The 16,689-nt window shown below is 43.5% G+C and overlaps 2 protein-coding genes across 4 annotated transcripts; one reads left to right on the top strand and one right to left on the bottom strand.

The window, feature by feature from the left end:
• Positions 1–28: 28 nt before the first annotated feature.
• Positions 29–12,971, bottom strand: XPC (XPC complex subunit, DNA damage recognition and repair factor). Of its 3 annotated transcripts, none has more exons than XM_055803501.1 (16): positions 12,815–12,971; positions 11,916–12,114; positions 10,889–11,016; positions 9,958–10,081; positions 9,017–9,101; positions 8,349–8,506; positions 8,027–8,147; positions 6,590–6,679; positions 5,206–6,141; positions 4,574–4,734; positions 4,227–4,308; positions 3,678–3,812; positions 3,024–3,193; positions 2,710–2,803; positions 2,067–2,156; positions 29–1,420 (listed from the first exon to the last, which is right to left on the bottom strand). In XM_055803501.1, the coding sequence occupies exons 1-16, from the start codon at positions 12,909–12,911 to the stop codon at positions 1,208–1,210; spliced, it is 2,883 nt and encodes a 960-aa protein (XP_055659476.1). In that variant the 5' UTR covers positions 12,912–12,971; the 3' UTR covers positions 29–1,207. The 3 variants fall into 3 exon arrangements, with proteins under 3 accessions (XP_055659476.1, XP_055659475.1, XP_055659477.1); XM_055803500.1 differs by having other exon boundaries at positions 11,916–12,117; positions 12,815–12,969; XM_055803502.1 differs by lacking the exons at positions 29–1,420; positions 2,067–2,156 and having other exon boundaries at positions 2,710–2,835; positions 11,916–12,117; positions 12,815–12,970.
• LSM3 (LSM3 homolog, U6 small nuclear RNA and mRNA degradation associated) lies at positions 12,966–16,036 on the top strand. Its single transcript, XM_005229992.4, has 4 exons — positions 12,966–13,057; positions 13,950–14,060; positions 15,254–15,349; positions 15,645–16,036. The coding sequence occupies exons 1-4, from the start codon at positions 13,037–13,039 to the stop codon at positions 15,723–15,725; spliced, it is 309 nt and encodes a 102-aa protein (XP_005230049.1). The 5' UTR covers positions 12,966–13,036; the 3' UTR covers positions 15,726–16,036.
• The last annotated feature ends 653 nt before the right edge of the window (positions 16,037–16,689 follow it).

Raw genomic sequence — 16,689 nt, 5'->3', positions numbered from 1 at the left:
TGGAGGGGAAGTGTAATGGACAACATCCTCTTTCTCCATACTTTATTCTGTTCTACAAATACAGTACAAAAATAGATTCTTCTGAACATAATTAAATGTAAGCCATTTTCTTGCATTTCAGTCTTTCCTCTGTGACAATGTCCAGCAATGACTAAACTGTCATTCCCTTGTATTTCTGAAGAGACAGTGTAATTTAGTTCTAAAAATACTACAAAAGACAGATCAGCATTTCTGCGACAAAACTGCAGGAAAAGCTTGTGTAGATTTAACATTCCTCTCTCAACAGTTTTTAAATGGGGAACATTTACAAGAACCTTCTGGTTTCGGTGAATTTCCTTCTTGACAATGACACTCAGCCAGTTGTACATGTTTGGCTCCAGAACATATCCACATGGTCTTGATAGAACAAAACTGCAACAAGTCTATATTTAAATTACTTAAGACATACTGAACCCTAAGTGTGAAATGAGGACAGGGCTCCTCCCTTCTGATGCACAAGGTTTCTGAAAGTAAAGGAAGAGGGTAGGCAGAAACACCAAAACTGAGTTTTCACAAAAGACAGGTATTCTTTAGAAAGTACATTTTCAAATTCTTCCAAATCTTGACTGCATGTTTCATTACACCTTGGAAGTATTCTCCCTTCTGCGATGACAGGACAGGTAGTAAGACCAGAACTCTACCTCACCGCCAGTTTGGGTACGGTATGAATCCAAGAGGTCGTTTGTAGTCCCCTGACCTGCTCACCACAGGCTACTACACAGCAGCTGCATGCTTTAGTTCTGAGCAAGCAGGAAAAAATGGAAAGGAGGAAAATGGGCAAAGATAGTGCTAATGAAAGGAATGTGTCAGAAAACAGAAGTGTTAGTGCTGAGCGATACAAAAGAGAGCAAACTCCAACAGAAAGGCGAGTTTTTTCCAACAGAAAGAAAACAGAATTATTAGTGCTGAGTGATACGAGAGCAAAAAACCTCCAAACACAAAGTGATCTCAGAAGGTGCAACTGCACATCTGCTTCTCGTAAGGCTGAGGATAAAAGGATGAATGGAATTTCCTGCGATAGCAGAAGAAACATCTTGATACTCAATTAGGCTGCTCCCTCATAGCTCAGAAACACAAGTGCACTAGAAGACCAAGTCCTTAACTTGCAAAGGATACTTTTGTTGTGACTATTCTTGCATCTAAAGCGGCAAAGAAAAGCTTGTTCTGATCACAGTTTCTCAAAAGGGAACAACTGTGCTGCTTCTCCTTTCTTTTCTCGCTTGCTCTTTCTGGCTGTCTTCTCTTCTTTTTCTTTCTCTAACCAGCGATTCTGGGGCCAAGAAATGGCCACGTTCCCTACTGCAGTCTCTGAACTTGGACCTCCTTCTTCATCAGAAGAGAATGCTGCTCCTGTCTCTGTCTCGGGTGCTGACGGCTCAGTCTGGAAAACACAGGTGTGGAAATTGAAAAATTGCTCTAGAAATCACGTAACTACCCCTTTCCAAAAGGGCTTGTCTTCCATCACAGTGACACTTAATGACATCAGAAAAGTTGGTGGCTCTCATTAGGGCTTTTCTCACCCAAAACAGTGTGTTTCTATTCCTGGATGTCAAGCATTCTTTCAAGAGAAGCAAAATATTTTTGATGACGGAAGAACAGAAACAAACCTCTGCTAAAAAGATCATGCTTCTCACCTTTGTCAATGGGGAAAATACACCTGACTGCGTAACAAAAAGCAGCCCACTCTCATCCTGTAAGCTACATGCTTGGCTTGGAGGAATAAATTGAGGAAGGGGGTATGTCAAAACAGAAAGTAGTACCAAAAACCTGATGCTTTAGGCAACACTGATCTCTTGTTCAACAACAATGAATCTTTCATAGACATGACCACATCGAATTTCTGGTGTAATTCTCTCTCCTAGTTGCTAGTCACATGCTAACAGCAGAAAAGAAGATTTTTCAGTAGCTGCACTCTGGAAGTTCTACCCTCTACAGCTGGACACGTAACACATTGGAAAGACTGGGAAAGTCTCTTGGTACAGAAATACCATCCTGAAAAAGAAATCACTAACAGAAATACAGAATACCTTGATGGAGTAGCGTTGCTTCAGTCTCTCTCTGATGAGAAGTCCTTTTGTCAGCAGCTTCCAATTCCCCAGAGCTCTTTTCTCACGCTTCTGTGCAGGATTGTTATTGAAAAGAGAAAAAATTACTGTTCTAAGTTTCAATGTATTTATGCCCACAGAAAATGGAAGTTTGAAGATTTTAAACTGCCATTAAAAGAACCCGTGCCAACTTAAATGTGTCACATTAAAAGATATACATGCCAGTAGGATTCCCGAGTAAAATATACTGGTGTCCAATTATCTGCTAAATACATCCATTACTGTCACTTTCTAATGTGCACCCTGCCTGTAAATTACACCAGAACCACCTCCAAAACTTTTAGCTTCCTATATTTATTCCTCATTTTTGTTTCCCAGCAGCCATAGAGAACTGTTGCAGAGTATGCACCATTTCAGACACTGCTACACACCTGTGCTGCACCCCTGTACTGCAGGCCAGACAGCAAACCCCAAATGGGGCATCTGGGGGACACAACTCGCCCCTCACGGTCACAGAGCTCTCTGCCTGGGGCTTACACAGCCCACCCTTGCTTCGACTGTCCACAGTTTCAATGAAACTGACTTAATAAACATACCAATAAGGAAGCTCCAAAATAATTCTCACCTCCTTCTCCTTCTTCTCTATTTCTGCTTGTTCATTCTCCCAGGCGGCAATAAGGACCTCTTTATACTCCTCACAGACAACGTAGCCATCGGTACTAGGAAGGAGAACACAATCCTCTGTCAGCTACTAGAAGAAAAAAGAAAGGGAGCAAATGCCTGCTGACCCAGCCAAACCAAAAGCTACCGAATACTGACAGAACTGTCTGTCTCATAGGGTCTAAGTGTGTAACTCGTCACATGTACTCCTTAACACAGGGTATTCAACTTCTGCAGGACATCAAAATCTGTCAGCTGCGACGAAGCAGCTTTACGTACACGGGGTGCGAGTAGCCGCCATGAAAATCAAATCCAGTGATGGCTTGAGCACAGTCAATGTCCAGCTTCCGCGCCAATCTGTTCAGATTTGGGAGTCTCAGCTGCACACAGCCAATGGGTAACATGGATGGCAGGAAAAGATAGACATTTCCATATTCATTCCGAGGAACCTGTTATTGCAAAAGTAAAGAGAAATGGTGACACTCCTGCTCTCTGGAGAGAGGTGAAAATTCCTGCCACAACTCAGATACCCTCCGTTCCTTCTGACCTGACACATTCCACTCCAGTATTCAATTAATATTCACATGACAAGGCACTAGATTTTAGCTGCATGGTTATCTCCCAGCTATGTCCTCTGCCCAGGCCTTGTTACTCAGGTTGTAATGCAGAGAATCAGCAAAACTAACATGGGCTAGGAAAATTGGATCAATGAAATTATGAAGTTAATAGTCTGCATGCTAGCACTTGTACTCAGGAAAAGAAAGGCCTCATTTTGACCATTTACTCCTGGGTAGTTACCTCTGAAGTCTTAATCCCGAATCCAGATGTTACTGACTGATCTCATCTCTCAAACATGCAACTTCTGGAAAAATAAAGCCCACAGCTCCATACAAAACACTTCCTTTAACACCAGGCCTCTGCCTTCCTAGCTACCTTTCCATCCACTGCCACAGGTGGCTGATACTCCTCAGTCTGCCAGCGACCAAACAGTGCCAGGTCCTCTTTGTCCCTGTTTGCAGGCTCTGCAAGGCGTGCCTTCCTCGCCTGGTTGGAATATCCTTTCACCATCTGTGCAAATACAATGACCAAGCCTGTTAACACTACAATAAGTTCCAGCAATTTCAGACTTTCCTAGGACATCAAAGACGACTGTCAGACAAGAAATGCCTATTTCCTAGCTTAAATGATAACCCATGGCACCTGTGTGCAACAGGGAGCCAGATCCAATGCCAGGCTGCCGTTGAAGATGGAAGGGTGCAGTTCTGCCAGATACTCTTGGGGTAGGAACAAGAAAGACCTGGGTTTGGGGTAGTACATAGCAACTATAGGCACAGTAGGTGAAGAGATTCACAGTGCAGCTACCATAAGCTATGCAAGCAAGTGAAAACTCTGCATCTGCTGACAAAAGGCAAAAAACAAAACAGAATTGATCTTGGACTTTAGAGAACAGATGTGTCACACAGGAGGAAGTCAAACTCTTACCTTGTAAGGCACTTCTCCAATCCTCACCACTCGAGCTTGCTTCAGCCAAGTGTCCTTGGAGTGCAGCGTGTGTACGCAGTCTCTAAAAAGTCCAGAAGGAAGCAACTATAAACGTTTTGAAGTGTCTCCATAGGAGACTTCTAAACTGTTATTCAGATGTTAGGAATGGCAGAAAAGCTGTATCTAAGTGATATGCAAATGCTGTCTGAGCAGCTAAATGTCTCACGCTGCCTACGCAGGTGGCCTGAGAATACTGCTGATACCATCAAGGTCCTCACAAAAATTAGCTCTTGAATTTGTTACAAAGATCACAGTCGCACATGACTGGCAACATGTGTGCGACTCACCTGGAGTAGACAGCCTCTCCCCTGCAGTACCCTAGGATAGCAGCTGACTCAGGATAGATCGCCTGGTATTTCAAGAGGTGCCTCTTCAGTGCATAAAGAGGGTGGTTTTTGTACTCTCCAATGGCTGTTGGTAGAGGCTGATCTTGAAGCTTAACTTGAAACTGTAAGAATTACACAAAGAAAAGTGATTTCACAATTGTCTTGCACTACCCTTTGTAAGAAAATGACTACGGTATGGGTCAAAGGAAAAAAACCCAGAAACTTAATTGGATGAGCCAACAGATCAAAGCACTCTTGTGCAAGTAAGTACTTAAAACTTGTACCCAGATCTATGCATTTTAAAGACTCTCTCTCAGAAGGGTAATGCTAAACTGCACAGAAACCACACTGGTAAGTTGCCAGCATGGGTTGTCCAGTGCTTTTGCGACGGAAATTTCTCTGAACAGCCTCTATTTGTTATTATTTTAACCTATCATTGTATATTCCCTTTAAAACATAATCAATCTGAACATTTCAAGCTCAAATACAAACCTCCTTTCTCATGGAAAGATTCCTAATGATTTTTTCCCAAATGAGAATCCAAGGACTGGACTCCTGGCACTAAACGTCCTCAATAACCTATTGCCATTTACCTCTTTTTCTTCCTTCTTGTCTCTTTCCACATAGGGGCTTTTGTATGGCTGCAGCGTGTCTTCCCACCACTCAGGGTCCACACGGTTCTTCCTTGTTGCAGTCATCCACACCGGGTCATATCTTTGTGTCACATCCCTGACACTCCCATCATTGTCAAATCCCACAATGTAGAAAAGTGGCTTTGTGGCATATGTGAAGCACAGCTGTGGCTGATCAACGTTGCCATGAACACAGTCTACACACACCCACTTGTCCTCACGTTCAAGGAAAACCTCCAGCCACTGGTCTGTGCCCATCACTTTCCTTACCTCCTGCTGTCCATCATCCTCATCACTAGAAATTATTTTGTTTCTCTTTCTCTGTGCAGGAGGCAAGGCTGGAGCTGTACTTTTTGCCGGCCTAGGCTCAGGTCCACATGAATTTTTGGACAGCTTTGATTCTGAAGTCTCAGTTTTGGGGCTTTTTATAGCCGTTACCTTTGACTTCTGGGAGCCCAGTGAGCTCCTCCACCTTTTAGAGACAGTTTCAAAATCCTCATCAGAGAGATCACTCTCCTCCTCTGAAACCTCAAAGTCTGAACCACTGCCCTCATCACTTCCACTCTCTTCTTTGTAACACACTTTGGAGGCCACTCGTCTCCGGCGGTTGTTCTTGGGCCTCACTGGCCCATCTTTTTCCACTAAACTGCTCTCCCCATTACCAGATTCCTTCTGTTCCTGGCTGCCTGTAGTCAACTTCGATTTGTGTATCCTTTTGGTCTGAACAGTTTTGAGTTTCTTTGGCTCCTTGTTGTCTTTTTCGCTCTCTGAGGACTTCTCATCATGCTTGGCTTTTTTGCAGGGGCATTTTTTTGCCACAGCTTTGGGTGTTGTGGCAGAGCTCTCCTGCCCCTCAGAGGTACCACTGACAGACTGGCTCTTGGATGAGCTTTTTCCCTGCAAAGAAACAGGCTAGGTCACTTTTATCACCATGGCTAAGAATGTGTTAAAAAAAAAAAGAAAAAAAGACTGAAATCAGCACAAGGTGCATGAGACCAAAGGTTAGCAGGCATGGTCAATCTGCACGTCTTAGGGACTTGAAAATTTCAGACAAATGGCTCAAGAGAGGTGCACTCAAGCAGCAAGTGTTTGGTGTCTAAGTTTTAAAGAAATTTAAAACCACTAAAGCATAAGAAGTCTTGCTGAAACATGCAAAACAGGAGGTTTTTTTTAAAGAAGAAACTAAAAATTAAGGCTTTGCATCTTCTGCGCTATAGACAGAACATCATCATCACTGTGGTTCATGCAGTGATTCACTGCAAGCTACAACAGCCAGAAAGCTTTTTGAATCCTACTCTCTAAACCAGTGACCTATTCCTTATTCCACACACCAAACAGAAACTACCTTTGCTCTTGTTTCCTTGAGAGGAACGGGTTGAAAAGACAGCACAAGGCGACACAGAAGCTGTAACGCTCGCAGAATAATTAAAAATATCTGCAAAAGAGAAAATAAAGCACGTTTAACCTTTTTTCAAGGTATATAAAACAAAACCTCTTGAAACTCTTTTACAGTCTGGGTTCTGTCACAAATAATTTTCATTCCTACCTTTTACCCAGTTGCTATAGTATTAAAGCACAGTCTTCTCTGGTCGTATCTACTTTACTACTGTGACAGGGGAACTGCTGTTAACTCACAGATGAGGAACCAATTCCTAAAGAGCCTAAATGACCTGTCCTGCTGGAGCAGACACATTAAGACAAACAAATCTGATCTATCCTATCAGGCTCTCATTCTTGATGAAAACTGAGTAAGATGGTTCTAAATCGTGCCTCCCAAAGGTGGTGAAAGCCAACGACATACCATCAGCTGAAGCCAGCAGAAACACAAGCCATTCAGAGAATGTCATTACAGTCACAACTGAGCGGTCAGCAGCTGCGAGCTGGCAACCGCCTTCCTGCATGGGATTCAAGCGAAGCTGCCTGAGCAAGGCTTGCTTTGTCTTTTCCTCCTGTCCCAGCAAGTGACATCTCTGCACTTCTACAGAAAGATTACAAAGCCACCACAACTGCTTCCTGCTTTGCAGCAGAAAAGCTGCAACATCCCATTTTATCAGCAACAGCATAAAGCTGCAAGCCACGCACCTGCAAAGCAGCAGCTTGTTTCTGCTCTTTCAAATGTCCCGTCAAGCTGATCTCCTGTGTTTCCCCCTCCCCTCAGCTGTTTTACCAAAATCTGTGACTCGAAGCAACTGACTCCACTTCTTCCGTTAATCCAATTACACCACAAAATGACTGTAAATTGGAAGTTCTTTTGAAGCCTTGGCCTTGTGCTGCTCTAAAGCAAAGCTCAATTTCTTTGCCCTTCAGTGGTGACTCATGGCAACAAACTACCAACCCTCAACTCCAAGATCTGTAAAGAGTTTCTCTGGCTGCAAGTAACCCCAAAAATTTCTTCACTCAAACTAATAATTCAGAAGAAACCTATTAAGCGGGTTTTCTTTGACCTACAGTGCTAATAAAGCAACACAAAGAAGCCAAAGCATACTTAGAAACAAGTGGCTCTATACACTACACAAAGCCATTCACGGCAGAACACAGAGTGCACAGTGACACCAACCAGAACTAGAGGCTCCAGTTAGGCACAGTTCAAATTAAATAATTTAATCACAGGACTCCAGATAAAAATACAACAAAACGAAAAACCCACAGAATCATTTAAGTCACCAATTTGTTTTCTCCAAATCCATCCCTCAAACGCCACTTTGTGTATGACCTGACAGCATTACAGCACTGATTTGGCATCCAAACTCGGCAACCAGCCCTGCACTTCCCAGTCACTTACATGAACCAACTCCTCATCATCCCGTGCAGCATAGATGGCAAAGCGCCTCTCCAAAGTTGACTGAAGGGGCTCTCCTTTTCCAGTGGAAAGCTCATCGTTGACAGTGAAGGTTCCAACAAACCTGAAATATGAGACACCTACTTATGGTCTACTGTTTGTGACTATATTCTTAAACTTCATAACTGACCCCTTCCTTCTGCAAAAACAAGCAGCTCTCACCCTTGTATTTAAAATTAGAAAAATCACTAATTACATTTACCCCTCTCCCTGAACCCTGGCTCTACATTCTACATGATAGCACTATTAGGAGAGAGTGTTTTACCATTTCACCAAGTTGGAAAGGTAGAGAAGGTCCACTTGGCCTGCAGGCACTTTTGTGAAGTGGGTGGGGATGATGGATAGACCAATAGCATGAAGATCTGGCTGGCTGCAGATCCTGTTTCTATAGAAACCATTTGCTAATAAACACAAGAGGTGAACCTGAGAGAAAAAAGTTTCTATAGTGAGTTCACAAGAGATTTTCTTTGCTGGAACTATTGTCCACGGTAGAGATGAGGAAGGCTTTACTGCTCCTTGTAACAGAAACAGGCAGCAATGAAGCCTTCCAAGCATACACAGGGTGGACACAGGGCTGTCTCCAGATCACACCAGAAGACAGCAAAGCCCTGCAGTCCCTGTCAGTGTTTTCCACTCTATATGACTGACAGTTTAACCCAGACAGAATGAGCAGATACTCACTTAGCGGAGAAATATACACCCTACTCACATGTGCTTTGAGTTCAAATTCTACTAATGCAGTCACTGATGTTTCTAACTTACAGTTTAGGAGAAGTCTATAATGACCATTTTTCAGTCCTACAGCCTTTTTATTTTCTTACTTTTAGCCATGCCCCCACATTATTTGATGAAAATTAGTTTCTTCTTCATTATGAATCAGTTCAGACATCTTTATGCTCAATTTTTCTGCTGCCACGGTTCTGTGAGTAATACCTTATGTGTGTCCTCACGAACCTCCTTGCTGAAACGTTTCATCATTCTCCGAAGATACATCTCAAACTCAGCTTTCCTTTTTTCTCTGCATAAGATTACAAGAGAAATGGATGTTGTGGATCTTCTATGGCCCTGCTTTTCTAGATTCCTGAACTGGATCAGTTCACAAAAAGAATCCACCCCACAGAATCTTCTGTGCATGCTTAATAAAAATTTAGTTACTGGCTATATGAATAGGCATGCAGGATGCATATGACTAATAAACTGCAAACTCCACATACCCGATATGCCTTATACCACATACTCCATATAGCATACTGAGAGCTTGGTATATTCAGATGCCCTAAATCCTACCTAACTTTATGTGCCTACAGTTTCCCACCAGACAGCTTTGGATAGCTCCATTCTAAAACTCAAAATTCACTGTCTGAATTGTTTGACTTTCAGATTACTGCTAGCATTCCATTCAGATTCCTGGAAAGAATGGTTTTCTCTTCATGGATGAAGTCTTTCACTTAGAGACAACAGATACTCTGGTTGTTTTGTTATGAAGGGCTGGCCTGCAACACTGCCCACCCTGCAACAGCATGAGACATTATCAGGCCTTCAGCCACCACACAAAGAAAGCTCTCCTTGGTATAATGCTCTCTGATGCTCTGTCCATGGTTTGCAAACGTAGGTATTAAAGCACAATGAAGTTACATGCTTTGTTTTCAAGGGATCTGAAAAGCCTCCATTCCCACCAACCTCCACTGAAGATTTCTGATAAAACTGTCAGCATGTAAACTGTTCTCCAACCCACTGCCTTGCATCGCTCCAACTCAACAGCATGCACAAAGTAGGGATTTCCACCCAGAACAGTGCAACTCAGTGACAGTCAAGACTTAGCATATTTTTAACTTCATCCTTCAATGGCCCTTTACTGGCTTCCCTGTCCTTACCTCCTCTCTCTTTTCTTCATCTGCTCTGGAGTTTCAATCTCTATCTCGACAGGATTGCTTGGCAGCACCACTGCCGGAAGAACAGGATCTTCTTCTAACTTAGCTGTGGCAGGTTCCTGGAGTTCTGGAAAAATATGATAAGTAAACATGAAATAGATGTGCCAGGGAGGTCTGACAATGGGATAAGAACCTACCTATTCCTCCTCAAGTGTTTGAACAACCTACAAACCGAACATCCCCCACAGTTACCAGCTCTTGGATGTTCCATAGCACTGTGTGCTCAATTGTTTCTAGTAACTGTGCGATGCCAGTCACCTGCTGTTGAGGAATCAGCTAAGCACAGTCTAATGGCAAGTGACTGTTGCAGGCAAACTCAATCAGCAGCAAAGTGAATGAAGCAGATGTGACTTGAAAGGTACTTGTAGAGTAGCAAAGAAAAAAACTGACAGCTGTTCACTTTAGAAGGTATAAATCTGTAGCAACAAAATAGGAAGTTATGAACATCATGATTCCTATCACAGTTTGTTGATGGCCACCTAATCTAGCAGCTCAGTTGGTTTCATCTCCACTCCTCTTTACTAAGAAGTTGCAGTTTTGAATCTTCAAACCGACTCACTCTTAGCTGCTACAAACACCTGAAAAACTGCTTCCTGCACAGTAGCATAATTTTAACGTGAGCCAACAAATATTCAAATTCAAGGCACTACCACCAGGTCAGGAGCTGTCTGGCTTTTTTCTGCTTTGGAACCATTCTAAAAGCATTGTGACATACGAGCTTTTAAAAATACAGATATGCACATGGAGCATGCTTTAGGTGCACAGAGTATATACATTTACCTGAATCCAAATGAGAAATGATTCAAAAATCAAATTTTAAAAAAGGTATGCAAGGATAGTTACTCCTTAAAATGAATAAACATGCAACTGTTACCCTCTACATCCTCCCATTCATCTTCACTTTCACCATCATCATCACCAGTATTGTCTTCACCCATCTCTTTTTTAACAGGGGATTCTCTCTTCAACTTCATCTCCTTCTGAGGGGGCTTCAGCAAATCACTGTTAAAGTTATCAAAATGTCATTAGCATCAGGAAATGTAGGTGCTTGTTTATTTAAGAGAAATAGAGAAAGAACACCCTAAAAATGGGGAAATCAATAAAGCATGACCTCTGCATCAGTAACAACAGATTATTTGACAATTAAACTACAGATAACTTCTTTGTAAAGCAAACTGACTTTGTCATAAATAACCAGGGGCACAATGGAGCAACATTTTTTCAGTGCAAACTTCAGTTCAGATTCTGCAAGGATGTTTAGGAAGATGCCTGAACCTACAAAAGACCCCATCCTTTAGAACAGCTTGTATAAATAGATCCTTAGAGAAATGGTTTGACTGAAATCATTTGTTCTCACTGAACCTTCAAAGTGTACTGATATTCAAACTGTTTGTTTCACTACACTAATACCCAAGGCTCTGGCTGGCCAGTGAAATGAAAGCAACCAGTTTAATTTCTTTTTATTAATTAATTTGCTACAGCAATCTACACAGGTAGACCATGCTGATATTATACTCAGATTTCAAAAAATACCACAGAATGATATGTTACAAGATTTTTGTTCATCCGTTTACATCCAAACCTCTGGCCAACACTTCCACTCATGCTGGATTCCGTAACACTTCCCTAGTCCTATGTCAAAACTGTAACAAATGAAATAGAATTTTACATTTAAGCCATTGAATTTGAAAAGGCTCACATATTTGCTTCCCATGCAATCTTCCTCAGGACTGACTCTGCAGTGAATAAGATAGTACTTCTGTCCAGCTATGTGATACATATGTACTAAATTAGACAGCCAGCCTAAAACAAACTGCTCAAACGCATATATACAGCCCCGGGCCCTAAACAAATAACACTAAGAGAAAGCTCCTATTGACCTGAATGATACGTAAACTTACCTGCACATTTCTTCTTTTTTAGGATTCCTTTTATTTCTAGTATATTTTTTATCTTCTTTTATTAGAGATTTTGCCCCTTTTTGTTTTGAAGGCTTATTTGCTGAGTTGGAAACTCCAGTATCACAACCGTCTTCCTTCCTGCTAGCCAAAGCTTTTGAGTCATTATTCTTTACACCGGGCGTTTTATCTTCAAAATCATCTGCTGCGACAGAAGAGAGGAAGGTACCTTAAAAGAATGAAGTTTCATCTCCATGGCAATCAGAAACAATACCTCCACGGGCTTCATCAGGGCCAGTTCCAGAAGAAAGTGAGCACTGGTAGTGAGGAGCACGGCATTGCTTTGGGTAAGTAGGTAAGAATCCAACAATGAGATGTAAGGAAAATACTCATCATAATGTAACGCACAAGAAGCACATAAAGATTCCGATGGTCCTACCGACGGGGCCAGTTGAAAAACAAGCACCGCACTGGTCAGCCACAATAAATTATTGTTTTGTAAAGCTGCTCTGGGGAAGTTCTCCGAGGGCCCGGGGCCCGCACGTGAGGCCGGGCCCGGCGGGGGGTGCGCGGCCCCGCCACGGCTGAGGTGAGACCAACCCCCGCCCCCCCCCCCCGCGGCTCCGGGCCTTGCCCAGCGCCCCCCGGCAGAGCGCGGCCCGTGTCGCCCACGGGTCTATCCCCGTCCCCGTGTGCCCCCCGTCTCACCCTCTGGCGCTGCGGAGGACGGGCACCCCCTGCCCCAGCCCCTTCCCTCACGGGGCTGCCGCAGCGCCGCGCTAAGGGCGAGTGGCCCCCGCTGCCCCCGCCCCTCCCGAAGCACCAGACACCTGGGGCGGCCCCGAGCCCCGGCGATGGCGCAGCGCCCGGCCCGGCCCACCACAGCCGCCCCCCGCACTCACCCTCCTCCGCCGGCTCGTCCCGCGGCGCCCCCAGCCCCCCGCGGCGCCTCTTGCTGGCAGGCGCGGGCCGGGGCGCCGCTCTGCGCTTGGGGGCCATGGCGCGGCCCCGGCGGCGGGCAGGCGGCTGCCCCCGCTTCGCCCCCGCCCCGCGCCCCCCCCCGCCAGAGGGGAAGGGGAGGGGCCATAAAGTCTCGCGGGAGAGCGCGGGAGGCGGTTTGAAAGATGGCGGATGAGGTGGACCAGGTGAGGAGCTCTCGCTTTCCCTCAGGGCGGGAGGCGGTGGTCGGGTCCGCGCTCCTGCCTTCCCCTAGCGGGCCTGGGGGAGTCTCCTCGGCTGGAGGGGCGGGGGGGGCAGGGCAGGCTTCGGGCTGCCCGGCTGGCGCTGGCCGTACCCCGCGGCAGAGCCCCCCGCTCGGGCAGCCTTGTGAGGCGCAGCCCCGCGGGGCAGCGCTCTGTGTGGGGTGAGACCCCCTCACGGCCCGGGGCCCTGTGCGCCTCGCCTCAGGCACGTCTCCCACGGGAGCTGCCGAGAAAAAAAACCCAAACACTTATGGCGCTGCCTCGCTGAGAAGGAATTAGGTAGTACGCTGCGGGATAAACACAAAAATGTTCACGCGTTTTAGCTGTGATCCTAGAAGTTTGGCTTTACCACACGCGGGGGACCTCAGGGCGGTGTGCGTTCAGGTTCCTCGCCTGCCCTGGGGCCTGGCCTGGCTGCTGCGTGGCTGGGCCAGGCCTCAGGGAGAGCTGTGTGTTTGGGGCAGCGTGTCACCCAGTTAACTGGTCTGTGCTGACAAACATGTCAGCCTGTGTTTGGTGCTGGTTCGTGCAGAGTAGGCTTTGTGCAGCAGTATGGGTGATGGTTGCTGGTAAGGAATATAGTTTATACAACTGTATGTGTGAGGCTTGATTTCTGCAAACTAAACTGAAGTCTTAACTTGTTTTGCTCAGGCTGGTGAGCATCTGTAGAGTAGTAGTATCAGCCGTGCTCGGGTTCATCGGGATGTGAAGGAATGGGTTGGACTAATTGCATCTGTGTTCTTACCTGTTTGTTTTCTTTGTCTCACAAACACAGAGAAATGGAAAAGTTCATAGGCTTCTGTACAAATAACTTTCATAAATTTATTTTTTTTAGCAACAAACAACAAATACTGTAGAGGAGCCACTTGATCTCATCAGACTCAGTCTAGATGAGCGTATCTATGTCAAAATGAGGAATGACAGAGAGCTCAGAGGCAGACTACATGTAAGTAAAACTTTCAAAACACCACCATGCTTATCTAGCTAAGCACTGGGCAGTCTTTTTTTCATGTACAACAGTCTATTACACAAGGTTACCTATAATATTCCATTGGTTGTTAAAAAAAATGAGATTAAACCCACATGAAATTGTAACATGGTTAAAAGTGCAGAAGTGGTTAAAGGTAAGTTAAAGATGATTTTAGTTACAAGGCCTAAAACCTTTCTTGTATCACAAGTGTAATGTGATTGGTAGAAAAATCTAATTTATTCAGTACTGTCTGCTATTAAATGTTTCTTTAGCGAGCAAAGAGATACATTTTGTTGTTATCTCCTGAAAGATACCAAGCAATTCATTCCATTGTTTTTGGCTTCCATTTCTGTGTCTCTAAAATAAGGAACGATGCTGCAGGCCTCTTCTCATGAAGTATCCTGAGGTTTCTTTAAGATGGAATTAAGAATGAGATTATAGTCATCAAACAAGTATCTCTTAAGGCACACCCTATGAGGATATGATGGGATATGTACTCTGCTGGATTCTCTGCAAATCTCCTTGTCTAAGTGCTTTCTTCTGAGAGTGATATCTCTCTTGATGAGACAGATTTTTTCTTTCTATTAAGCCTGCCATCCTCTTTGAGTACTGTACTGTGTTTGGGAAGAGAACCAGTTGCCCTGTGTGTTGATTGAGCCTCAACGCCTTTGGGAACACAAAGATGAGGAGAGATCCATGAGGCACATGTGTAGCTTGCGATGTGCTTTTATAAGGTTTTTGGAACATGTGCTTATTTGAAACTTTTGTAGCATTGTATGAATTACAGCTTTCATATTCTTTCCGTTGGCCCCAGGCAATCAGTTCCAGGAGGCTGGACTGGCAGCAGAGTATGTGTAGCTGGTTTAATGTTAATAAAGTGTGTCTGTCTCTGCGTTTTTACATGTGTTCTCACTGAATGCTTCAGAGCTGTTTCCTGGAGGAGCGAGCATTCCAGTAAATATGTTTTCCTTCTTTTTAATGCTGCAGGTACCAATTTGTTCATGTTTGTTTAGAATTATAACTGATAACTGCTTTGTTTTGACATAGTGGCATGTTTTTGTCAAGATCAGGCTAAATTAATTGTGTCTGAAAGTCTTGCTAAAATTCTCATTTTAATAAGCTCATATTTGAATTTTGGAAGAAATAATGAACTGACTTCATTCCTACAGGCATATGATCAGCACTTAAATATGATTTTGGGTGACGTGGAAGAAACTGTAACTACAATAGAGATTGATGAAGAAACCTATGAAGAGATTTATAAAGTAAGGACTTAGTGTATTTATCCCCATAAAAAACTTTTAAAACTGAACTATATTATACTGTTGAAGTAGTTTATTGCTGACTGCTTTTTGAATCAAGATGTGACAGAAGTTTTGGGCAAGACTGAGTGTTGGTTGTATTGATCTCTTCAGCATGCCAAAATGTTTTATGTTTAAGCTTATATTTGTTGGAGTTGTTTCTGGTGTTTTGCTATGATTGAATTTTGTCATATGTTTAGCAGATATGTTTTGTAAACTATGCTTTTGTAAATGTAAACTTTCCTTTCTTTCTTCATAGTCTACCAAGAGGAATATTCCGATGCTCTTTGTCAGAGGTGATGGTGTTGTGCTTGTAGCTCCACCATTGAGGGTTGGTTGAAGCAACAAAGGATTTAACCTTGTTGGAAAGTTTCAGGCTTTTGGACAATGGTTTGTGTTTCAATTATGTGTCTCAAAATTCTGTACGTGTTTTTTATAGGATGTTTTTCTCTGTTCATTTGGGAATGGGAGGGATGGGGAATGAGTTTGTCTTGCAGAAGGTACATGTAGTCAATTGAAGCAGTGTAAACAAATGTAACTGTTGTAAATTGGCAGTCATGTCACATCAGGAAAAGAATCCTTCGGGTTTTTTGATCTTCACAGTAACACTGTCTTAATTTTTTGTTTTAAATAAATTCGGTTTATCTTTCAGTTTTGACTTGTCCTGTTTTTATGTTGGAGACATTCTTACGTTCTATAGAACTAGTGCTATATTAAGTTGTAGTATGTAGCCTCACTTTCTGAGAAAACAGTAACTTCTGTGTTAATTTCTGTCCTTACTAATACCAGAGTCTTACAGATTGATGTTTGGGGGGGCAGTGATTCATGCTACACAAATCTACAGTGCTATAATTTATGGCTTTTTTGTGTTCAAATTCTTGCATATGCTTGTAGCAGGGAAATAGTGTATGTATATGCATTTTCCACTTAAGATATGCGAAGAAGATGGGCTTCTTTACAATGTCTTCAGATTTTTTTGTGGCTTTGTTTACAGAGCTGTGGTTTGCAAGGCTGTAAGTAGAGACCGAGGATGTTGCCTTGCATGCTGCTTAGTTGCCTGCTGCATGTATTCACTTCCCACTGTCTGTAGCCTGTTTCAGTTCTTGAATACAGTAAATTCTCCTGAATGCTTAAGATGCTCATTAGTATCTGCAGTGAAGGTGTGCTAGAACCCTGAACAAAGCTCTTTTTAAAAAAACATTTTCTTGGGCCCACCCTGTTTGCAATTTATTCTCCTTCTTGTATAAAAAAAAAGGCACTCACGCTATGAAATGTTTTAATACATATGTTTGAAAGGCATATAA

This window comes from Falco peregrinus, chromosome 5, assembly GCF_023634155.1.
Source record: "Falco peregrinus isolate bFalPer1 chromosome 5, bFalPer1.pri, whole genome shotgun sequence".
NCBI classification, from domain to species: domain Eukaryota; kingdom Metazoa; phylum Chordata; class Aves; order Falconiformes; family Falconidae; genus Falco; species Falco peregrinus.
This window is presented reverse-complemented; position numbering and strand designations above follow the sequence as displayed.